General features: G+C 59.5%; 2 protein-coding genes across 2 annotated transcripts; both read left to right on the top strand.

Moving 5' to 3' along the window:
- Positions 1-144: 144 nt before the first annotated feature.
- Positions 145-2,590, top strand: LOC311154199 (uncharacterized protein; the record flags this gene model as incomplete). The annotated part of the gene is made up of 3 exons (XM_084206472.1): positions 145-242; positions 1,553-1,673; positions 1,865-2,590. The coding sequence occupies 3 exons, from the start codon at positions 145-147 to the stop codon at positions 2,123-2,125; spliced, it is 480 nt and encodes a 159-aa protein (XP_084062598.1). The 3' UTR covers positions 2,126-2,590.
- A 6,855-nt stretch (positions 2,591-9,445) lies between these two features.
- Positions 9,446-23,786, top strand: CALU (calumenin). Its single transcript, XM_084205391.1, has 7 exons — positions 9,446-9,536; positions 13,906-14,135; positions 17,915-18,108; positions 21,516-21,682; positions 21,784-21,844; positions 22,133-22,332; positions 22,426-23,786. Exons 2-7 carry the CDS (start codon positions 13,915-13,917, stop codon positions 22,528-22,530), a joined length of 948 nt encoding a protein of 315 aa, XP_084061517.1. The 5' UTR covers positions 9,446-9,536; positions 13,906-13,914; the 3' UTR covers positions 22,531-23,786.
- The last annotated feature ends 53 nt before the right edge of the window (positions 23,787-23,839 follow it).

Genomic DNA, 23,839 nt, shown 5'->3' with positions numbered 1-23,839 from the left:
TTAGGTGGGCGTGACCAAGGGCGGCAACAATGTAGCGGGAATGGGCGGGGCCTGCTCCCGGGGCGGGGCTGCTCGCACGGCATGGGGCGGGGCCTGTCCGGGGCGGGGCGGGGCGGGGGCAGGCCTGGGGGCGGGGCTGCTCGCATGGCGCCGGGCGCGCCCCGCCGCACGCCGGGCCCCCCCGGTGCCCCCCGCGCCCCCCCGGTGCCCCCGCCCCGTCCCGGGAGGAAGAACCGAAGGAGGTACCGGGACTTCCCCTGCCCTGCGACCCGCCGGTGAACGGGACCCCGAAATGCTGCCACGCGGGGGCGGGGTGCGGATTTGTCCCCGACGGGGCCGGTGTCGGGATATCCCCGGGGGGACGGAGAGGACTCGGGGGCCCCGGCGGGCTCGGGCCAGTCTCGCCCCGTTTAACTCGCAGATCTCAGGGGTTTGATGTTATTTTTCGCCCCGATCCCGGTACGACCGCTGGGAACGGGAGCAGGGCTTTCTCAGGGGAGCGCAGATCCCGGGGGAGTGTTCGGAGAAAGGAGAGGATCCCACTGGATTTAGGGTGGTGCTGGGGGAGTAGAGCCCCGTGGATTCCCGGGAGAAGAGAAGATCAGATCCCGGTGGATTCCCAGGGAAGAGGCTCAGATCCCTGTAAGTAGGTGGTAGGAGCGGAGCAGGTGGATTCCCGGCTGGATTCCCGGCTGGATCACTGACTGCTCTGCAGCTTATCCCACCACTCTGCCTGTTCTTGCCCTGTCCGTGCTTTTCCCGGGATCCCAGCTGATCCCGAGGAACAGCTGCAGCCTGTGTGAGTCTGGCCGTAGGCCAGGGCCTGATCCCGGATGGGGAAAGGCACCCAAGGCACCAGTTATGGGGTGCTGAAGGGATGTGTCCCCCCGGATCCCACCCTGGTGTCTGCTCAGGCCTGACTGGGAGTTTCTCCACAGTGGGATCCTGGGCGGATGAGCGGCAGCATGGAGCATCTCGGCTGGGATTCTGGGAAACGGGTCACAGGGACAAAATGGGGGAAAACCGCAGGGTTTGGGTCATCCTGCAGTCGCTCCTTCCACCCCAAACCAGTGCTGCTGCCGTTGCGTTCCCGGGCACGCTGGTGCTCCACTGGGCTGGGGTTTCCTCCCAGCCCGGCACAATTCACCCTCTTCACTTGGTATTTTTCCGGAAAGAGAAACCGGAATAAATCTCCGGATCATCTCGTGGCAGTGGCCATGAGAGGGAGCCTCAGAACTGCCCACGCCGGAGCTGCTCCGAGTGGTGTTGGACGGGATTCCCTGGAGCTGGGCTGCTGCTGCCGGGGCCGGCCGCTGCTCTGGGTGCCATCCCCACGGACTGGGTTTTGGGGCTACTTCAGGCGGGTTTGGGCCATACAGGGAGAGCCTGTGGCAACACGGCTCCAGCGCTTTCCCCCCCCAGATTTGGTGGCTGTGGAGCTGGGATGGGCTGCCAAGGAGCTGCCTGGGGTGCCGGCCCTGCTGCGGGATGGAGGTCCATCCCCTCGGCGGGTCGGCTCTCCGGCTCTGACAGTCCCTGCTCTCCACGGCAGCTCCGAGTGGCCGGTCCAGCGGAAGCTGCGGGAATTCTTTGCCATCCCGCGGTGCCTGGTCAGTGTGTTCAGCCTCTTCCTGGTGGAGCTGATCCGCTTCCTTGGCGAGGCCGTGGTTCAGGTGGGCTGCCCTTCCCCGCAGAGCCACGGCCGGAGCAGCTGCTGGGGATGGCAGAGTCCCTCAGTACCGGGAGCAGGAACCTCCACCCCTGCCCGTTTCCCTCCTGTGGTGGAATTTTTGTGTCTCAGCCCATGTTTGGTGACTCCTGCTGGCAAGTATCCCTCAAACACAGGATTTCATCCTAAATCCAGGCGCTGGTGGTGGGCGTCCTGACAGCCATCGGTGACCACGTGCTGAAGCCGTTCCTGGCGGCGGCGTTCCACAGCCTCCTGCAGCCGCTCCTGCTCTTCCTGCTGAAGGTGCTGGGCGGCGTGCGGGACCTGGCGGACCCCGTGCTGGACGTGGTGGCTCGGGTGTGCTCCCAGCTGGCCGTGCTGCTCCGTGCCGTGCGGCTGGTGGAGATCCGCCTGCGCCCCGACCTGCGCGCCGGCCCCGCCAACGGCGGCGCGTGAGGGCAGGCTCCGGGTGCCCAGATAAGATAAGGAAGAAGAATTCCTGGGAATTGCGGGAGAGCGGGACCAGCTGCGGCCCAGGAGGCTCTGGAGGGGCCGTTGTCTCCACATTTATCTCCACATGTGTCTGGGCAGGGGGCAGCACATGGCGTGCTGGGAGGTGGTTTGGGTCTTCTAGTTCTGCAAATATCGCCTTAACTTAATTAAATTCCAGTTTTAGCCATTGGAGCATTGCTCCAGTGAGGTGTTTTTCCTCTTCCTGCCTGGAATACTCAGCTTCTCACTGAGTAGGACTTCTCTGTGCAGTCTCTTGTCACCTGATGAGTTCCACTGCTCGGGTGGTGCCCAGGGCCTGTGCCTTGGGCACTGCCGGGAGGGGATGGCTTCTGCCAGCTTCCAGCTCTCTGGAATGGTCTCCAGAGCCAGTGGTATGGGACACACTGGGATTTGGGGGCAATTGAAAAACATGGATCACAATATAATGGAATAACCACCTCTGTGTTCCTAACGACTGGTTCTGGTGTGTGATTTGGGTCACGTATTCCCATCGGGATGAGGTGGCCAAGGAGCCAAACGGCGGCAGCAGAGCTCTGGGTGTGTTTTACAAACCCTTGGAGGGACTGAGCTGTGTTTTGGGGCTCCCCCAGCCTCAGCTCCCTCTGCCCTTTTGCTGTTCCAACAACGCTGCCTCCCGGGAGCGTCTCCCCCGGCTGGCGCAATCCCCGTGTTCCCGATGATTCCATGCCCAAAGCCCTTTGCTTTTTATGGGCAGGAGCAGCATGTTTGGAGCTTCCCCGGCTGTAAGATCATCCGCGGGCCAGCGCCGGGGCCGGATCGCTCCTGCCGGGGGCCAGGCTCACCGGGCTATTTGGGGGGTGCTGAGTTCACGGGGCCGTGACGGGATGTTCCCTGGGCGCTGCGAGGGCCGGGAGCCGGGAGCCAGCCCCAGGAGCTCTCTGGGCTCGGGTGACCAAGGGCAGGGCGGGAACGGGCGCTGAGAGCTGCTGGGCAGTGGGAAGCAGCCAGGCCCTCTGGGACAGGCAGGGCCGCACGTGGGCACAAACAGGAGCAGGCACAGGGACCGAATCCAGGATGTCCTGCAGCACAGGCACCGTGCCACGACAGCCACACGCAGGGTCTGGAGCTCCTCGGGACACCGGGGACACACGATGGTCCCTGGGCCCTTAGACCCTTGCTGGGGCGCAGGCCTGGCCTGGCCACTGCTGCCGTGACCTTTCCCTGGAGAAACAAACCCGAGGAGGGAGGGGCAGAATTGATGGCGGGTTTCTCACTGCGTTGATTTAGCTGGCGAATCGCTTTAATGTTTGAAGTGGTTTTAATTAAATTTGGCTGCTCTGGAATCAGGAACTCCCTGGTACAGTTTCTCCTTTTTGGCTCAAGCTCTCCCAATCAAAGGCCCACTAGATGGAGGGAGCTGGGAAAATTCAACGCTGATGGTGTCATCTTTGACCTCCATCCGTCATCCTGCAGCGGGAGAGGAGGGCGGAGAAAGCCGCGGGGCTGGGAGCTGCCGCCTCCCCGCAGCCCCGTCCCGCCGGGATCCCGGGAGCTCCGCATTCCAGCCGCGAAGAATTCGGGCTGTACATCCAACGGGAGCGTGGGGCTCGGAGAAACCCACGGCATTTCGGGGTGCAAAGGGGGGAGCGGGAGGTCTGGCCACCCCCTCACCAGGGGGGTGAAAAACCTCTTTTCTTCCTCAGAACACGCCCGAGGTGCGCGGAGCCGCCCGGGTAGCGCGGCGCCCGGGGCCGGCGGGTGCCGGGGGCCAGCGGCCCTGGCAGGACAATGCCGGGTGACCCGCGCGGGGACAGCGCCGTGCCGGGACAAGGACATTTCTGGGCCGGCGCTGCTGGCAGCCGGGCTGGCAGCGCCGCCGCATTGCTGCTCCCTGAGATCACGGCTCCCAGCGCCCGGCCCGGCTCCCAGCGCCCGGCCCGAGCGGCACTCTGCGCCTCCCCGGGCTCGGTGCCGCTCCGGCGGCCGGGAGCGCGGTGCCTGCGGCCGGGGCTCCGCGGGGCCGGCCCGGAGCGGCCGGAGGAGGGGGCGTGGGCCCGGATCCAGCCGGCTGGAGCGGGAGCGGAGCCAGGGCTGAGCGCGGCCTCCTTGGTTCTTCCCTAAATAGCCGGCGGCGGGCAGGAGGATTAGCCGGGGCATTCCTCGGCCCAGCTTCCTCCCACAGCCCCGAGCTCCCCCGGCCGCGGGACTCCTGCTCCTCCCTCACGCCGCCCTTCCCCGGCTCCGCGGGGGCACCCACAGAGCCACCCGAGCCCGGCTGCCTTCGTCCCGTTTGGCAGGGCCTTTGGGCTTCCCCGGTGACGCCCGGCCCCGCCGGTGAGCCCGGGACCGTTCAGAGCCACTGCCCGTCCCCAGGGGTCACGGCAGTGCCAGCCCGGGGACAGTGCCCAAGGACAGGGCCTGGAGACAGGGCCAAGGGACAGGGACAGGGCCCAGGGACGGTGCCCAGGGACAGAGCCTGGGAGCGCAGGGACAGAGTCCAGGGACAGGGCCTGGGGACAGTGCCCGGGGACGGTGTCCAGGGACAGAGCCCAGGCCGCACTTTGTGGGCCCAGGCCGGGCTGGGTTCTGTGGGGCTGGGCTGAGCCCAGCCACAGGGCTCAGCTCTGGAGTGTGGGATGAGGCTGTGAGGGAATGCCCTGTGCCCGCAGTGGGTCCCACGGAGCGTCACACCAAGGCACCAGAGCATTGGGATGGATGGATGGATGGATGGATGGATGGATGGATGGATGGATGGATGGATGGATGGATGGATCAGGTTTCCTGTCCTCACAGAGGCTCCAGGACCTCCAGGGGCTGTTCTCATATCCCCCGTGTTTTGTTTCTTCCCAGACCATCCCAGCTCTTCCCCCAGGGGTTTCTCAGGGAATTCACAGAGAGGAAGCCAGCGTGGAGTCTGTGTCCAGGGCCCCGTGGTGGCTGTGGTGGGTGGAGGGGATCGATCATAGGCAGACCAATAAAATTCCCTCTCCTTTGCCCAAATCCCGAGGCAATCCTCCCTGGAGCTTTGCTGGCCGGCGTGTGCGACAATGAGGCAAACATGGCTGCAGCCAAAAAGCTGGTTAATAAATAACATGTGTTCCTAAATTCTGGGATTTGGAAGTGTCTGAAGGTCCCATTAATAAATATCCAGCTGGGAAGTGTGTTAAAATCAGAATTTTTACCCAATTTGGGATCTGCTCTCACCGACAGCTGGGAGTGGGACAAGATCATTAGGGAAGGGAAATGTTGTCTGTCAGGGCTGTCTGAGCAGAGAAACCCCTAAATGTCCACAGTTTGGGCAAAACCAGCGGGTTTGAGGGACTGGGGAGGTCAAGATGGGAAAACAGGAATTGGGAGTGGGTTTTGCCTTATGCTAAATACAGGCAGAGAAGAGGATCCAGCTGCAATATGTCAATGGCTTTAAAAGACTGAGAACCTGGAAGAACTGAAAAAAGAAACAATGGGAATGGTGTGAGGTGTGAAAAAAAGGGATTCATGAGGGACTTGGATCTCGGAGGTCATTCAGCTCCTCTGGAAGGGGAGGAAAAGGGATTTCCACGAGCACTTCTGTAAGGAAATGCAATAAATCACTCCCAGAGCAGCGCAGAGCTCCAGGCTCAGCTAACATGAGAAAAGGCAGCTGTGCAGTCAAAAGGTGGGTGGATCAAATGGGATTTGCTTCCCCAGGAATGGTCAGACGAGGCTGTGGGGGAAGAGGAGAATCGTCCCTGCCATGGGGAAGGCTGATGGAGAGCACAGAAAGAGCCTCAAATTCCCCTCAGTCCTCTGGGTTTTGGTGGACATCGTTGGGCCATGGCCAGGACACAGGGAGCTGCTCCGTGTCCCTGGGACTGGGAACAAGTGTCCATCCCAGAGCCTCTTGGTGCCCAACTCCAAACTGTATTTCATTCATAAAAACCCCTCACATTTCAACCTCCTAAGGCAGTTTTGTAAAAAAAAAAAAAAACAACCAAAATGACCCTCAAATAATTTTTTTTTTAAATCCCGTCTAGACCCCCTTAACCTACATTTTAATAAAAATTTAAACATTTCAACCTTCCCAAGCCAGCCTTTGTTCAAAAAACCATCTCAACCCTCGAGACGTATTTTCCTAATAAGATAAAAAATCTGGTGCTTTCAGTGCCTGTTCCCCATATCTGGGTCCATTTTGCTCTCAAGACTGTATGATTCCAGCACCGAGGGAGATTTAACGAGGGGAAAAACACAGTGGGAGGTTTTCCAAGGAATTCTGGGCTGCGCTTTTTCAGCCCGTGACTTCACTGTGGGGCCGCGTCCGAGTGTCAGTGCTGGCAGCGCTCCCGGCGAGGGTGGAATTATCTCACCGACTGTAAATATCTGCCGGAGCCTCTGCCCGGCCCGGCTCCCTGCGAGAGGAGAGCCGCAGCCCCGGGATGCTCCCGCTGCCCTAATTTAGGCATTTCTGCAGGGCGGATGAATCACGGCGCTGGTTTCCCCGCAGGGAGTGCCGCGTGTGCGGGGCTGGTCCGGCGCTGACCTCAGCCCCCGATGTGTCACCGAGAGAGGCAGCGCGGGGAAATAGAGCCTGACGCTGCTGGGAGCCCGTAAAGCGGCATCTGGGCCCCGGAGACATTCCCTGCCGATGGGGTCACACCTTGTGCAGGGAGCTGGGCACCAGAGCGAGAAGTATTTATAGCCGGGCCGGCACCGGGGACGCGGAGCCCTGGCGCTATTTCAGGATGATGCGGTCATGGCTTGGGGCACGGCTGGGAGCATGGAGAGAGGGGCCGGGGGCTGTCCGGGGAACGGAGCTGGGCAGGGGCTGGAGCCCCAGGAGGGCTGGGGGAGCTGGGAAGGGGCTCAGCCTGGAGCAAAGGAGGCTCAGGGGGCCCTTGTGGCTCTGCACAAGTCCCTGCCAGGAGGGGACAGCCGGGGGGGGGTCGGGCTGTGCTGCAGGGAACAGGGACAGGAGCAGAGGGAACGGCCTCAGGCTGGGCCAGGGCAGCCTCAGGGTGGATATTGGGGAATTTTCTCCTGGAAAGGGCTGTCCAGCCCTGGCACAGGGGTGGAGTCCCCATCCCTGTTGGGATTTCAGAGCGGTGTGGATGTGGCACTTGGGGACACGGGCAGTGATGGCCGTGGCAGTGCTGGGGAAACTCGATGGTCATGGAGGTTTTTTCAACCAAAATCAAATGTAAGCTGGCCAAAGTTATCCCAGTTTTCAAGATGGCCCAGAGGCACAAGCTGCAAGCTCCAGGCCTGTTGGTGTCCCTTTGGTGCCCTTACAACCTTGGAATGGATTCCTCTGGGAGTTATTGAGAAGGCTGCAGCCCCCAGAGAGCATCCCGATTGCCGAATCTTCTTACCTTGTACCACAAGGTCCTCCTGAGCTGATCCAGGGAAAACAGAAAAAATAATTTTGGATCTCAGTAAAGCTTTTCCAGAATCTCAGAGTCATTGAGGTTGGAAAAGCCCTCCCAGCCCATCCAGTCCCAGCTGTGCCCAATGCCTACCTTGTCCCCAGCCCAGAGCCCTGAATGCCACCTCCAGGAATTCCTGGGGCGCCACCAGGGATGGGCACTCCAAAGCTCCCTGGGAAGGAATTCCCCAAAATCCACCCTGAGGCTGCCCTGGCCCAGCCTGAGGCCGTTCCCTCTGCTCCTGTCCCTGTTCCCTGGAGCACAGCCCGACCCCCCCAGCTGTCCCCTCCTGGCAGGGACTTGTGCAGAGCCACAAGGGCCCCCTGAGCCTCCTTTGCTCCAGGCTCAGCCCCTTCCCAGCTCCCCCAGCCCTGCTGGGGCTCCAGCCCCTTCCCATCTTTCTTGAAGTTTGAGATGTTTCAGTTCTGTCTCTATCCAGATCTTTCTGACAAACTGCCCAGCCCAGTTGGATAAACACCTCAGGACCCGGGGAACGGCTGGAGCTGTGCCGGGGAGGGATAGGATGAATGTCAGGAAAGGCTCTTTCCCAAAGGTGCTGGGCACTGCCCAGGCTCCTCAGGGAACGGGCACAGCCCCAGAGCTCCAGGAGTGTTTGGACACTGCTGCCAGGGATGCCCAGGCTGGGATTGTTGGCGATAGGAAAGGTGTGCACTCGTGTCTTTACAAACAGTTCCATGGGTGAGGGTGTGGGTGCTGGTGTCTTTGAGGTGGGGCTGAATGCCTGCAGCAGGTTTGTCCCAGAGCCCAGCCAGCCTGACCCCTGAATGGACACAGCTCCGCACAGGGCTGAGCTGAGGGACCTGGGGAAGGTGCCACGGTCAAGGAGGATATGTGGTAGGCTCCCCTCCACAGTACCTCAGCCATGGGGACAGGAAGAGGGAACGTGCGGCCCAGAGCTTGGGATAAAAGGAGGCTGTGCCCCCCAAGACCCTGAGAGAGAAACCCCCATGGACTGTGCCCTGCTGGACACTCTGCCTTCACTCGAGCAAAGCTGCAGGACTGCTCTGTGTCCTCTGTGACTGCTCTGTCCCCTCTGTGACTGCTCTGTGCTTTGCACAGCGGGATTTCCCTGCACAGCGGGGTCAGTGTAGGGCCGGTAGCTGGATCAGTGACTCCTGCAGGTCCAGCTCAGGGGGTCTCTGAGTGAGCACCTGTAACTGAGTCTGCGGCTCCACAGCAGCCCGGCCCTCTGCTGGGCCACACTGACCAGCTGGGAAAGGCTAGGAGTGACCAGAGACCAGGGGGGACCAGGAGTGACCAGGGCTGACCAGGCACTGACCAGGTGGTGACCAGGGCTGACCAGGCACTGACCAGGTGGTGACCAGGGGGTGACCAGGGGTGATCAGGCACTGACCAGGGGTGACCAGGGCTGACCAGGCACTGACCAGGTGGTGACCAGGAATGATCAAGCAGCGGCCAGGCACTGACTAAGAGGTGCCCAGGAATGATCAAGCAGTGGCCAGGCACTAACCAGGAGGTCCCCAGGAGGTGTCCGGGGGGTGCCCGGGGGGTGACCGGGGGGTGACCGGGGGGTGACCGAGGTGCACACTCGCCCCCACCGCCCCAGCCCCGCCTCGGCTTTCCCGCCTTTCCCGCACACGTGACTCTGCCTTTCCCATGTGCGCGTGCGCAGTCCGGCGCGGGGCCCCCGGTGGGCGGGGCCAGCGGCCGGCGCGCGCCTGAGGACGTGGCGCTTTCCAGCCAATTACCGCCCGCGTCCCCGGTGGGGTGGGCGGGGCCGGAGGGAGCGAGGCCGGAGGAGGGAGCGGGGGGCGGGGCGCGAGGCGGGGGCGGGCAGAGGGGCGGAGTGGCGGCAGAAGAGACCAATCGGGACGCGCATCGGCGGGGAGGAGGAGGCGTGGCCTGCCCGTGATTGGTGGGCGGGGAGGGCGCGCGGGGGGCCGTGCGGCGTGGCGCTGCGCCGACTTCCGGTGCGCGGAGCGGCGGCGGCAGCGGCGGCGGCGGTGGGGACGGTGAGGGACGGGAAGGGACCGGGATGGGCACCGCGGCCGGGGCCGGGGGCTTAGGGAAGCGGCGGGAGCCACTCTGCGGGGCCGCTGCGGTGTGGCGGTAACGCGGCGGCGGCAGCGCCGGGCCCGGTCTCCATGGGAACGGGCGGGAGCGGCGGCGCCGCCGCGTCCGCGACTCCTGCGGCCCGTCCCGCTGCGCGGTGCCGAGTCCCAGGGCCGCCCGTGACCGGGCCCAGGGCGGGTGGGCTGGGCCGGGCCGGTCGGGACCGCCGGTCCTGGGGACGGAGCCCCGTCCGCATCTCGCGACCAGGGCGGGACCGGCCCGCGGGAATCCATCGCCTCCTCCGGCGTTATCCGTGGGGATAACGGGCTGTGGGACCCCCGGATAAGTGGATGCGAGACCCCCGGGATGACGGGCTGTAGGACCCCCGGGACACCGGGATAACGGGCTGTGGGACCCTCGGTGCTGCCCTGCGCGGGGGCTCTGGGCCGAGGAGGTGCCCCCGAAGGCCGTGCTCCTCTCCCGCAGCCCTCGGTGACCCCAAAACGCTGGGGCTGGTTTGGGGCAGGACCAGCCCGCTTCTGCTCCGGGATTGGTTTTGGCTCCCGGTGTCTCCCCAACATCCATATATCCTTCTCAGGGCCGGAATTCCCCTCGCCCTCGCCGTGCCCCCTGGGTGGCACCCTGGGGTCCCAGTTAATTGTTCCCTGTTTGCTCCAATGGGATCCATCCCGTGAAAAGCCAAAACAGGCTGATTCCCAAACCCGAACAAATTGTGTTGCCTGTGGGGGGTTTTATGGGATCCTGTTGGCCTCCCACACGGGAAATATGAGGGGCTTCTTCCCATCAGTTTCCTCTAAATGTCACCACAGTTACAAGCCGAGGGCAGGATCCTCTGCAGAATTCCTCTGTCAGTATCCTAGCAAACCCAATGGGAATTCTGGGTTTTGCCATCAATATTACAGCAAACCCACCTGGCATCCCAAGTTCCTCCATCGACAGCCCATCAAACCCACCTGAAATCCCAAGTTTCTCCATCAATATCCATGGAATCTCAATGTCCTCCATCAGTATCCCACCTAGCCCCGCTGGAATCCTGAGTTCCTCCCCAGCTGGGGGTCTGGGCCCCCATTCTGACCCCCACCACTGGTTCTTGCTCCCGACTTCCCTGCAGCTCACCCAGAGACCCTTTATGTGGGAGGAGAGGGGCTCTGCTCTCCCTCAGGGTGGGATTGCCACAGGGAGTCCAGGGCACATCCCTTGGTCAGCAGGAGCTGCTGGTGCTGCTGGGTTTTTCTGGAGCATTGTTTATGGATAACCGTGGGTTTGTGGGTTTCGGTGTCTCTGAGCACCTTTCCTGGCACCCAGCACTGCCTGGATCCGGCTGGAGCTGGGATTGTCCCTCTTTGATCACTTCCAAGTGCCTCCGGGCTCTGTGTGGACACTGGCAGATAAAATCCAGGTCACTCTGTGCTCCAGGCTGGGCTGATCCTGGGATCAGCACGGAGCTGGGCAGGCCCTGGCTGCCGGGATGTGCCCAGGGGGAGCAGGAGTCAGCTCCTGGGGACAGGGATACCCAGAGCTCCACATAAACCTGGCACTGGCTTTCCCCCCTGGAAGGTTTCTCCTCCCCAGAAACACTAAAAAAGTGACCTTTTCTCTTTGTAACCCAAATCCCCTCACCATGCCCCCTCCTCCCCCACTTCCAAGGAATTGAAGCTTGTGGATTTCCTGAGTGGTCTGATAAATCCTCATTCAAAAAAAGGAAGGAAGGGGCTTTTCCACGTCCTTTCCCCCACGTCCTGCCACCACAGCCTTGGTTTGATGTGGGACCAGTCCCAGGTCTCTCCTGGTCATTTCTGGGTCACTCCTAGGGTAGAACTCCTTGGTGTGAGTTCAGGTTAAATGGCTGAGGTTCAGGCTAAAGGGGAATACCTGGATTTTAAACCACAGACTTAAAGAGATAAGGAATGGCAATTCTTGGGTTTACATTTATGTTTAAGAGCTCTGGATGGGGAAGACCTGGATGTAAATATAAGGATGGGGAATATCTTGGGTTTAAATTTAGGTTAAAGCAATAGGGATGAGGACTATATTGAATTAGACTTGCATTTAAGAGCTCTGGATGGTGAATATCTGGATTAACTTTAGAGTGAAAGGGTTAAAAATCAGAAATATCTTGATTAAATTTTAAGGCTAAATACACCAGGATGATGAATACCTGGACTGAAATTTAGAGATGCGGATGGGGAATACCTGGATCTAAGATGGGATCTCAGTGAGGAGCACGGGGAACACCTGAGTTCCTGCTGGGATCTGAAGGGATGAGCCTCTGGCATCCTTCCAGAGCCGCCATGGATCCCAGGCACATTTGGGTGGTTTGGCCAGGCGGGTCCCAGTGCGGGGGGATGGGGTCTGGGGGAGAGCCGGGGGGGTGTGCACGTCCTTCATTCCTCCCATCTGGATCCACTTCCTTCCTCCCTTCCTTCCTGCCAGGACCCCTTTCCCCACCCCTGGATCCCTTCCCAGCCCAGCTGCCGCTCCGAGGGGCTCTGGGATGGGGTCGGGAGCAGCTCTGGGGAAACGGGACATTGCCCACGTGGATGGGGGCTGGAAATTCCCCGTGCCCGATAATCCGGGTTAATTAATCCCTGTGCCCCGATAAGCTGTGTTAATTAGGTACTGTGCCCAGATAATCTGTGTTAATGAATGCCTGTGCCCTGATAATCCGTGTCAGTGAATCACTTTTGCCCGGATAACCCATATCAGTTCATTACAGTGCCCTGATAATTAGGATCAGTTAATCAATTTGACCTGAGAATATTCATAATTTTCCCCCATAATTTGCATTTATTAGTCATTTGTGCCCACACAAATCTGCACTAATTCTTCATTTTCCCAAATAACGTGCAGTAATTCCCCATTTTTCCCAGACAATCTGCATTAAATTATCGTCTTTGCCTAGACAATCCATATTTATCATTTCATCCAGATCATCTGGATTAATTAATCATTTTTGCTCCCATAATCTGTACTATTATTAATCTGTTTTTTCCCCAATACCATGCCCTAATCCCCATTTCTCCCAGATAATTTGCCCTAATCCCCAATTTTTCCAAGATAGCTGGCCCTAAACCCTGTTCTTCCCAAACAACCTGCCCTAATCCCTATTTTTCCTCGACAACACGCCCTAGTCCTGTCCCTCCCTGTTCTGGCCCTGGTGCTGCCTGGTGCCCACGGCGGTGTCCCTGTCCCACAGCGGTGTCCCTGTCCCCGACGGTGTCCCTGTCCCCGACGGTGTCCCTGTCCCACGGCAGTGTCCCTGTCCCTGACGGTGTCCCTGTCCCACAGCAGTGTCCCTGTCCCCCTGCAGTGTCCCTGTCCCACGGCGCTGTCCCTGTCCCCCTGCAGTGTCCCTGTCCCACAGTGATATCCATGTCCTGTGGTCCCTGTCCCATCATGGTGTCCCTGTCCCACGGCGGTGTCCCTGTCCCACTGCGGTGTCCCTGTCCCACGGCAGTGTCCCTGTCCCACGGCGGTGTCCCTGCCCCACGGCGCTGTCCCTGTCCCATGGCAGCGTCCCTGTCCCCCTGCAGTGTCCCTGTCCCACAGCGGTGTCTCTGTCCCCCGGCGCTGTCCCCGGTCCCTGTCCCCCTGCAGTGTCCCTGTCCCCCGGCGCTGTCCCTGTCCCCCGGTCCCTGTCCCCCAGTCCCTGTCCCATGGCAGTGTCCCTGTCCCCCTGCAGTGTCCCTGTCCCACAGCGGTGTCCCTGTCCCCCAGTCCCTGTCCCCCTGCAGTGTCCCTGTCCCCCGGTGCTGTCCCTGTCCCCCGGTCCCTGTCCCCCTGCAGTGTCCCTGTCCCCCTGCAGTGTCCCTGTCCCCCGGCGCTGTCCCTGTCCCCCGGTCCCTGTCCCCCAGCGCTGTCCCTGTCCCCCGGCGCTGTCCCTGTCCCCCGGTCCCTGTCCCCCGGCGCTGTCCCTGTCCCCCAGCGCTGTCCCTGTCCCCCCGCAGTGTCCCTGTCCCCCGGCGCTGTCCCTGTCCCCCAGCGCTGTCCCTGTCCCCCCGCAGTGTCCCTGTCCCCCGGCGCTGTCCCTGTCCCCCAGCGCTGTCCCTGTCCCCCCGCAGTGTCCCTGTCCCCCGGCGCTGTCCCTGTCCCCGGTCCCTGTCCCACGGCGCTGTCCCTGTCCCCCCGCAGTGTCCCTGTCCCACGGCGCTGTCCCTGTCCCCCCGCAGTGTCCCTGTCCCCCGGCGCTGTCCCTGTCCCCCGGTCCCTGTCCCACGGCGCTGTCCCTGTCCCCCTGCAGTGTCCCTGTCCCCCGGCGCTGTCCCTGTCCCCGGTCCCTGTCCCACGGCGCTGTCCCTGTCCCCGCAGGCCGGCACGATGCGGTTCCCGCGGCTCCTGCTGTGCCTGGGCGTGTGGGCGCTGTGCGGCTCGGCCAAGCCCACGGAGCGCAAGGAGCGCGTGGTGCGGGAGGCCCCGCTCAGCGCCCGCGAGCACGACGACGCCCAGAGCTTCGACTACGACCACGACGCCTTCTTGGGCGCCGACGAGGCCAAGAGCTTCGACCAGCTCACCCCGGAGGAGAGCAAGGAGCGCCTGGGGTAAGGACAGCATCCCCACCCCTGCCCCGAGAGGAAATTCAGCCACGTGGGCACGCTCCCCCTGCGGGAGGCCCTGCTCCTGGCCTAGGAATTCCCCAAAAAGTCACCCGGAGCCATTTCCTGTGCCTGGCATTCCCTAAAACTTCAGAGCAGACAGGGGAGTTCTGAACGGTGCTGTGCTCACTCCCTGTTCTCTGTGTGCCTCTGGAGCCCATGGGATCACTGGTATTTCTCAGCTGGAAGTTGGTTGGGAGTTGGGAAACCAGAGCCTGTATGGAGATTCCCCCTCCAGTGTCTCCACTGGGACCCCAGGATGGCCGTGCCTCCCCTCAGATCAGGATGGCCGTGCCTGCCCTGGGATCCGGCCGTTCCTCCCCTGGGATCTGGCCTGGGATTGTTCCGGGAGCCGCCCGGGCCGGGTGCCCCTGCAGCAGCTGCTGCTGCAGTTGTTCTGGGGCTCAGGGTGGCTCAAACCTGGGACCTGCAGCCTCCAGCAGGGTGGGGGGCCTGGGGCATGGAGGCTCCCCAGGGAGCTCGGGACATGTCTCAGGATGCTGGGCTCCAGTCACCTTGGAACTGGGTGCCTTTGGCTGGGTTTTCATGGAATGGTTTGTGTGGGAAGGGACCTCAGAGCCCCTCCAGTGCCACCCCTGCCATGGCAGGGACACCTCCCACTGTCCCAGGCTGCTCCAGCCCCAGTGTCCAGCCTGGCCTTGGGCACTGCCAGGGATCCAGGGGCAGCCCCAGCTGCTCTGGGCATCTGTGCCTGGGCCTGCCCACCCTCCCAGCCAGGAATCGCTTCCCAAGATTCCACCTGGATCTCTCCTTTTTCAGTCAGACTTGATTTTTTCAGCTAAGCATCCCAACCTTGCTGCTGCTGGAGCAGCACCTACCACAGCCCATGGTGAATTTTGGGCTGTTTTTTAATGGTGCTCCCCAATGGGAAAGAAAAGCTTGACCACAGGTGGGTGCTGGGGACACTTCCAGAGTGAGCCAATTCCCACAGCGGGATGTGCAGGGCAGGGGGTGCCAGGTTCCATCCATCCCTATGGATCATCCAGGCCCCCAGTGGGAAGGAGGTGCTGGCCTCTCCCCCAGCACTCCATGGCTGGAGGGAATTTCCTTCCTCCAGGGACAATTTAAATTGGAAGATCCCTTGATCCCTTGGAGCCAGGCCCTGGTCGCTCCATAAGTTCCAAATTATAGGATCCATGAGGCTTTCTGCCTCCTTTTTTGCCTCCTGGCACGATCAGAGGGAGTGCCTCGATTCCCCTGGAGCTCCGTCAGATCCGAGGGGAGCTGGGCCTCCCCCGGCCTCTGCCGATGCCAGGGCTGCGATCCCAGAGCTCGTCACGGCTCAATCCCATTGTTCTGCCGAGTTACCCGGAACGCCTTTCCATGGGGATTTACCGCGCTGCGCACAAACAGCCCGGGGCCGGCTCCGGCCATCCCGAGCCGAGGGGCTCCGACGTCCCCCTCTCCCGGTCCGGCTCTGTGAGCTCTGTGCCCCAGCGGGGCTGTGCTGCAGCAAGGGCCGCGTTTCCTGCGAGAGCTCCGCCTGGGCTCGCTCCGCTCCTGCCCTGGGGCCGGCTTCGGAGCGCTGCCCGCTGCCTGCCCGGGTCGGTCGGTGTGTCCGGAGCAGGGCCGGTCCTTTGGAGCGTTTGGAGCGGGCATGGGAACAGCGAGCAGCTGCCGCCCGCCCCAACATCTGCTGCCCGCCCTCGCCGGGGGCAGGACGGGCCTTTGGCAGAGTGGAAGGCTTTGGTGGTTGCTGCCCTGGGAAAGCAGCCGCGAGCAGCTGGTGCCAGCCCCCGGAGCAGGGTGGGGAGGAGGCTTGGGAGCTTCCTGAGCACTCAGCTCTGGGCTGGAGAGGGTTTGGCTTCCCTGGGAAGCTGTTCCCTCATTAACCCCTTAGAAACTGCCCTGGAAAAACTGCCTGGGCATCAACCCCTGCCAGCTCTGGTCCTCCGTTCCAGGGATTTTCCCTAATAAATCCCCTTGCCGGTGGTGTACCTTCTTGGGAGAGGGAAGCACGGAATTTTTTCCCTGAAATAGGAAGGATTTGCAGATTTATTTATGGCTTATATATTTACATGGAAAAATGTTTAATATCCATGTGATACTTTACATAATTCTATGCAAAATTTTATAATATTGATTTCTTATATATTTGCATGGAAAATTCTGAATGTTTATGTGACATTTTGCATATTTCTGTTTTTGATCAGAAATATCAGAAGGGACACTTTCCGCATTGATATATAAAATTCTGAAATATTTCTATAATATTTCACATATTTCTGCATAAATTTGGGCACTATTGATGAGCTATTTTTTATATTTACATATTTATTTTATATATTTCTCTGTAAAATCACTCAGGTCTCCAAGCCGTGCCCACTGCCCCTGCTCTGGCCTCTCACTGTCAGAACTAAATTCCACATTTTCCTCTTGTTCTTCCAGTCTCTCTCCAGCTTCTTATTGCCAGGAACATCCTTTGTGCCACAGAGGAATTCCTGGTTTTCCTAGACCAAGGCAATTCTGAAACACGGAAATCTGGGTGTGAGCATGGGTGGCTCCGGTGCCTGGTTTTCCCTTTGCGTCAATATTTTTGGAATTAATAGTCCTAGCGGCGATCTTAAATTTAAAATTCCGCGTTTTCCACCTGTCTTCTAAAATTCCTCAAATACCTGGGCTGGAGCTCAGGATTCCTGGCCTGTTTTCCGTTAATCCTTCATGTTGGAGGGAAAAAACCAGGATCCTTCAGCTTCACCAGACAAAGGGTTTTGGGGCCGTTATCCCTGATTTTCATCCGAGGAGCCCAAAACCTGCCCCGCGCGGAGCCGGGAGCGCTCCGGGGAGCGAGCGCTGCGGATCAAGCAGCCCCCACCCCCCGGCTCCATCTGCCCCTGGATCCTGCATTCCTGCCGGCCTTTCCTACAGCTGCTGCTAAAAATAACGGAGGCACGCGGCCCCGGGGCTGCGGCTCCGGTGTCTGCCCCGGGCGGCGGGCGGGACCGGCCCGCACCGCGCTGCTGCAGGGCTGCTCTGCTCCGCTGGGCTTGGGCGGCTCCCGCAAACTGCCCCAAACTCCCCGGGTTCAGCAGAAATGTGCGTCCGTGCTCCTGGCCCAGCACCGGTGAGGCGGGAGGATGTGCAGATGGAGCTTTCCTAAGGTTTAACAGGGAAGGTTTTCCCCTAAAACTTGTAATTCCTGAAGGAACCAAAACCTGAGTGGTGTGAGAGTGGCCAAGCTGGTGATTTCCATGTCTGAGCCAGTGTTTTCTGTGTCCAAAGCAGAGTTTTGGCAGCTGACCTTTCTTTTTGGTAGCTAACCCTGATAAACTTTTCAAATGGTTGAATTTGCAAATTCCATAACCACCTCAAACTTTCTCCTGCCATCACCAGGAGAGGCAGAGCCAATATTCCCGTTTTTAATATAAATATGGGTCTGTACTCATCACCTGCACCATCTTGGTCGAAGGACACATGGATGGGTCTTTCCCAGAGGCTTAAAAGGAAGTTTTTCCCTTAAAACTCATAATTTCTGAAGAAACCAAAACCTGAGTGGTCCAAAAGTGGCCAAGGCAGGGATTTTCATGTTTGAGCCAAAGTTTTGGCAGCTGAACCGTGCATTGGTTTTAAGGATAAACTCTCCAAATGGTTGAATTCCCAAATTCTCTAATGACCTCAACTTCCCCCCCTGCCCCTTCCCATTCCCTTGCTGCTAACCTCTCTTCTTTTTTAACTTTTGCTGCATTTCTCTCTGTTTCCCACAGGAAGATTGTAGGGAAAATAGATGAGGATGGAGATGGGTTTGTGACAGTGGAGGAGCTGAAGGCCTGGATCAAGTTTGCCCAAAAGCGCTGGATTTACGAGGATGTGGAGCGCCAGTGGAAGGGCCATGACCTCAATGAGGACGGGCTTGTTTCCTGGGAGGAGTATAAAAATGCCACCTATGGATATATCCTGGGTAGGTCCTGGCTCTTGGCATGGCCCCTTCCTGGAGCCAGCAGTTGGGACATCCTGCTCTGCTTTCGGTCACCGAGGATCAGTGGGGTGGAGGTGGATCGGGATGGGCTGGTGGCACAGTGGTCAGGGATTGGGATGGGCTGGTGGCACAGTGGTCAGGGATTGGGATGGGCTGGTGGCACAGTGGTCAGGGATTGGGATGGGCTGGTGGCACAGTGGTCAGTGGGTGGTCAGGGGTTGGGATGGGCTGGTGGCACAGTGGTCAGTGGGTGGTCAGGGATTGGGATGGGCTGGTGGCACAGTGGTCAGTGGGTGGTCAGGGATTGGGATGGGCTGGTGGCACAGTGGTCAGTGGGTGGTCAGGGATTGGGATGGGCTGGTGGCACAGTGGTCAGTGGGTGGTCAGGGATTGGGATGGGCTGGTGGCACAGTGGTCAGTGGGTGGTCAGGGATTGGGATGGGCTCGTGGAGTGATGGTTGATGGGATGGACGCAGATCCAGATGGGGTTGTGGTGGAGGGGGAGTTTGGGGCCTGGATTAGGGAGGCCCAGAGGAAGTTGTGGTTGAGAGTGTGGAGTGGTGCTGGGCTGGCACTTGGCTGACATGAGATGGATTTGTCCCCTGGGGTAAGCACAGGAATATGATGTAGGATGTGGCCTTGGTATACGTGGGGCCAGCTGGAGCAGATGTTACACTTTAAAACCTCTAAAACTCTACAAATTGACCTTCTGGTGGCATTAGCAAAGAGAAATCCAAGGAAAAGAACCCAAAATACATGGAAATCTCCCCAACGGAAAATTTACACACCCTACACCCTCCTTTTCCCCTCTGCAGCCACACTTGGGCATTATTAATGTCCCTGGTGACTAATGCAGCTCTGGGCTGAATCCAGGTGATTTTGGGATGGATGACATGTGGGAATGGAGGTTTCCAGCCCTTGAAATTCCTGGCTTGTGGGGGAATTCGGGACCTGCAGGTGGAACCCACTGATCCACGGCTGTGGAGCCACCTTGGTGTGTCCATTGTGTCCCTAAACCCAAAAAACCACTAGCAGAGATTTCAGTTGCTTTCCCTTGTCCAGGGAGGGGATTTTGGGACAGGTGCTGGGCCAGCAGTGTGGCATGGCTTCAGACATCCCTGGGAGTGAGGGAAGCAGCAGCTCTTTGGGGGTTAAAACCTTAGCCCTGTGCCAGCTCTGGCCTCCAGCACTGCGGACTGGCCCGGGTGGAGGAGCTGCAGCTCGGGAGTGTCGAATCCACTCTAATTTCCTAAATATTGCCAAAAATAGTCAAACTGCTCCGCGGGATGTGCAGAGGGGGAGCCATTGCACAGGAGGCTCATCCATCTCCCTTGGGATCGGGGAGGATCTGGATTTGCTGTGCTGATGGCCAGGGAAGGCCCTGTGACACGGCTGGGCTGGGGCAGCACCTCCCAAACCTCCCTTTGCCGTGGGTTTCTGGGCTCTGAGCTAATCTGCCTGTGTAAATCCAGCCTGGAAGGAGCAGAGAGGTCCTGGGAAGAGTTTGAGCACTGTTCGAGAAGTCTGGGGTGGCCTTTCGGAGCTGCAGGTGTCGATAGGGAAAGGTGTGAGCATTCAGGAGAGAGCCCTTGATGAGCTGGAGGAGCGGTTCCCCCGCAGCCTGGCAGTGTGTGGGGAGTGCCCAGCCCCCGGCACGGCCGGTTCCAGAGCGGCAGCGGTGCCGAGGCTGTGTGCCCTTGGCAGGCCCCAGGGCAGCCTCCACTCCTGCTGCTCCCACATACTTGTGTCCTTACGGAGTGCCGGGAGGATCCTGCCTCTGGCTCTGGCTCTGGCTCCTCTCGGCGGGAATTACTTTTCCACAGCTCCTTGCTGCTAAAATGTTCCCCTGCCTTCTCCTCGCTCCCCTCCCTGGCAGAGTGGGGCTGGAATGCCTCTGGAAGTGCCTCCTGAGTGTTGACCCGTGGGGCCAGGCATTGCCCTCGGCTGCTCTGCAGGGTCCAGAATGTGGTGTTTTGTCAGCAAAAGGTGTTGGGAGTGGTTTTATTAATTAATTAATTACACACCAGGATGAGTCACTGGGTGGCCCCCAGAAGTGTCATGGAGCAGTGTGGGGTTCTGCTGGGGGGAGTCCTGGGAAGCAGGGAATATCAAGTGATAAATGTCCAAGAGCTTCATCTGAGACTGGAAATTCCTTTGAAACTCTCTTCAAAATCAGAATATTATCATCATCATCACTTCTCTTTTTTTGTTAATTCTTCAATCCCATGGTGGGATCCAAAACCAGGCACAATATGTTGGGTTGAGTTTCTGGCTTTGCTGCCATACTCTGAGCAAACCCCCAACTCTGTCTGCTCCCCCAAACCTCTCCCAGCCCAGGGACCAAGGCAAGAAGTAACTTTGGGGGCTTTGGGAGGGTTTAACCCTTTTTAACCCATCTGCCCTGCCACCACTCCCCCATCAAACCCATTAATTAGCCCAACAGCTATTAAGAATTATCTATTAATGGCACTGGTCCTGAAGGTTTTCTTGTTCGGGGCTATGCTGCTTCTCAAGGCAAAACCTTGGCAACAGAATGGGGAATTTGGAGTTCATTCTGCCCTAGAGCTGCCTTAAAGTCAAAATCTTTGGGTATTTAATGCATGCTCCAGAGCTCCTTAATCCCGAGCCCCTTAATCCAGGGCTCCCCAAAGCGTGCCTTTTGTCCCAGGTAACAGAGCAGGGACACGGGGGCTTTGGGACCTCCTTGTTAGACGGGGCGTGGCAGAGCGTGGCAGTGTCCCCAGGATCCGCGTTCTCCAGGGCTGGCAGACACGCTGTGTCCCTAACTCCTGTGCTGCTGCTGGCAGGGCCGTGCCAAGCCGCCACGCGTGCCCCGCGGTCCCACCCGGCCATGCCTGCTGCCCTGCCGCTGCCAGCAGCGAGTGAGATCCCCTTTCACATTCCCCTCCCAAAATAGTGCACGCTGAGCCTCTGGCCGTGCCGGCCAAAGCCCCCAAGGCCTGTCTTTTGGGGCCTCTCCCTGGGAATGTCATGATCCCAGGGCTTGTGCAGCTCCTCCTCCTCCTCCTCCTGGGAGTGGGCATGGGAGAGAAGGGGTGGCTGCAATTGAGCTTTTGCTGGCAAAGCATCAGGAGGTTGTGCTGAGAGGGAGGAGAGTTTGAGGTTGGGTGGAGGATGTTGAGGTTGCATTGAGGAAGTTGAGCGTGAGAAGGTTATGTTCAGGAGGTTGAGGTTGGGTTGGGGTGAAGGTTGAGGTTGGGTTGAGGCGATTGAAGCTGTCTTGAGGTTGAAGTTGGGAGGAAGTTGAGGTTCAGTAGAGGAGGTTGAGCTGTGGTTGAACTGACAGCGTGAGTCGTGCTGAGGCGGTGTTGGTGGTTCCGGGTGCTCGCCCTGCCGGCGCTGACCCGGGCGCTCCCTGTGCTCCGCAGACGATCCGGACCCTGACGATGGCTTCAACTACAAACAGATGATGGTGCGGGACGAGCGGCGCTTCAAGATGGCCGACAAGGACGGGGACCTGGCCGCCACCAAGGAGGAGTTCACGGCCTTCCTGCACCCGGAGGAGTATGACTACATGAAGGACATCGTTGTGCAGGTGGGGCCAGCGCAGAGGCACTTCGGGAAGCTCTGGTGGCGGGTGGTCACTGAGGGGCAGGAATTGCCTCAGGCCCGGCTCACGCTGGCACCTTCTTGCAGGAAACCATGGAGGACATTGACAAGAACGGCGATGGTTTCATTGACCTGGAGGAGTACATCGGTGAGACGCTGCTGCTGCTGCTCCATGTCTGTCCCTGTCCCCTCAGTGTCCCCGTCCCGTGGGAACCACTGCCACCGTGTCCTTCCCAGTCCTCCCCCTCACAGAATGTTCTTCTTGCTCTCAACTTCCACCTGCCCCTAGGCCTCCACCGAGGATTTTGGGGTGAAATCGTGACCCAGGTGGTGCTTTGGGGTTTTGGGGATGGATTTAGGGAACTCAAGGCTTTGGGTCAGTCCTTGGGGTAGGGACAGGGCCGTGGGGCTGATGCCGATCCTGCTGTCCCCCCAGGTGACATGTACAGCCAGGATGGTGATGCTGATGAGCCTGAGTGGGTGAAGACAGAGCGGGAGCAGTTTGTGGAGTTCCGGGACAAGAACAGGGATGGGAAGATGGACAAGGAGGAGACCAAGGATTGGATCCTGCCCTCGGACTACGACCACGCCGAGGCTGAGGCCCGGCACCTCGTCTACGAGTCTGACCAGGACAAGGTGGGCCAGCAGCTCTGGGGGGATGTGGGGAGCGGGATGGAGGAGTGAGCAATAGCAGGACGGGGAAACAGCGGGATGTGGCGTTCCCTGCAGGACGGGAAGCTGACGCGCGAGGAGATCGTGGACAAGTCAGACCTGTTCGTGGGCAGCCAGGCCACGGACTTCGGGGAGGCGCTGGTGCGGCACGACGAGTTCTAGGCTCCACCTGGCACCCGCTCGTGGGCTCTGTCCCTGGCCCTGGCCCAGGCCGCTTCTCCGCGGAGACACCCCATCCCGGCTCCCGGGGACGGGGCTCGGGAAAGCCACACTCCCCGGCACCTGGGGCTCGTCTCGTTGTGGGTTTTCCCCGGATTTTAACGACTTTTGGGTTATTTTTGTATGTTTTGGTTTTACCACGTGTGGGAACAGCTCCCCTGGCGCGGGGGCAGCGACGGGGCTGCCCGGGGCTGCGGGGCCCAGGGGCCTGGGGGGGAGTGGGAAATTCACAGAGGGATTGGGATTGGAATTGCAGTTGGAATAAAAATTAGAATTGGAATTGGAATTAAAGTTGAAATTGAAATTAAAATCGGAATTTGAATTGGGCTGAAATTTGAATTAAAAATGGAATTGGAATTAAACATTGAAATCAAAGTTGAAAATTGAAATTGAAATGGAATTGGAACCAAATAAGTGAAATTGGATTAAATGGAAACACTGATGCGAAATTGGAATGAAATGTGAACATTGAAAACCCCAAAAACTGTCAGAGCAGCAGCAGGACCCAGGGGGTGACCCGGAGGTGACCCCAGGGAGGTTGGACCCTCCTCCCCTGTCGCTGCCCCGTGGGATCTGGGCAAGACCCCTCCCCCAGCCCTGCTCCAAGTGCCTTGAATCCCCCAAACCCCTGGGGGAGGGCCTCATCCCACCCCGCTCTGGGACAATTCCCAAGGTTTTCTCTCTTCTGTGTTGTTTGTCCCCCTGCAGCCACCAGAGCTGCGTGGAATCGGGCCCGGCCATCTCCAAATTCCCAGGTTTTCTCTTAAATCCTTTCCCAAAGGTTTCCAAGGGCTGACCGGATCCTCCCATCTCCTCCTCCTCCTCCTGTTCCTTTTCCTCCCCTCCCTAAATCCAGTGGTAAGTGGGTTGGGAATATGGCCCTATGCAGGGCTTGGGAATCTGGGAATGCTGAGGGTGATCTGGGAGTGGTTGGTTTACTTTGGGACACCAGGGACGATTTGGGACAGCGGAAGTGATTTTTGGAATCCTGGGAAAGCCTCTGGTGTAGCCAGCCAGCCCTGCAGCAGCCCCTCTTCTAACATCCCCTGGCTCTCATCCGCGAGGATTTGGGCCCCTGTGACAACTCCAAACACGGATTTTTCACCTCCTCCGGGTTTATTCCTCGGTTTTCTCCTCGGGCTGATTGAAGGGATCCGGATCGGTTGGAACTCAATAAAAGTGTTCACCCCCGATGGGCCGAGGGGGACGGACCCCAGTTCCCTGTTTTCCCCTAAACCAGGATCTGGGAGAG

This window comes from Fringilla coelebs (assembly GCF_963513975.1).
Source record: "Fringilla coelebs genome assembly, chromosome: 5".
NCBI classification, from domain to species: domain Eukaryota; kingdom Metazoa; phylum Chordata; class Aves; order Passeriformes; family Fringillidae; genus Fringilla; species Fringilla coelebs.
The sequence above is the reverse complement of the archived record's forward strand: the minus strand, read 5'-3'. Positions and strand labels throughout refer to the sequence as shown.

Excerpts from the sequence above, each read along its gene's own strand:
- CALU (XM_084205391.1), top strand. The coding sequence starts at position 13,915 with ATGCGGTTCCCGCGGCTCCTGCTGTGCCTGGGCGTGTGGGCGCTGTGC. Across the intron at positions 21,683-21,783 it reads TGAAGGACATCGTTGTGCAG|GAAACCATGGAGGACATTGA; the intron begins GTGGGGCCAGCG and ends ACCTTCTTGCAG. Across the intron at positions 22,333-22,425 it reads ACGAGTCTGACCAGGACAAG|GACGGGAAGCTGACGCGCGA; the intron begins GTGGGCCAGCAG and ends CGTTCCCTGCAG.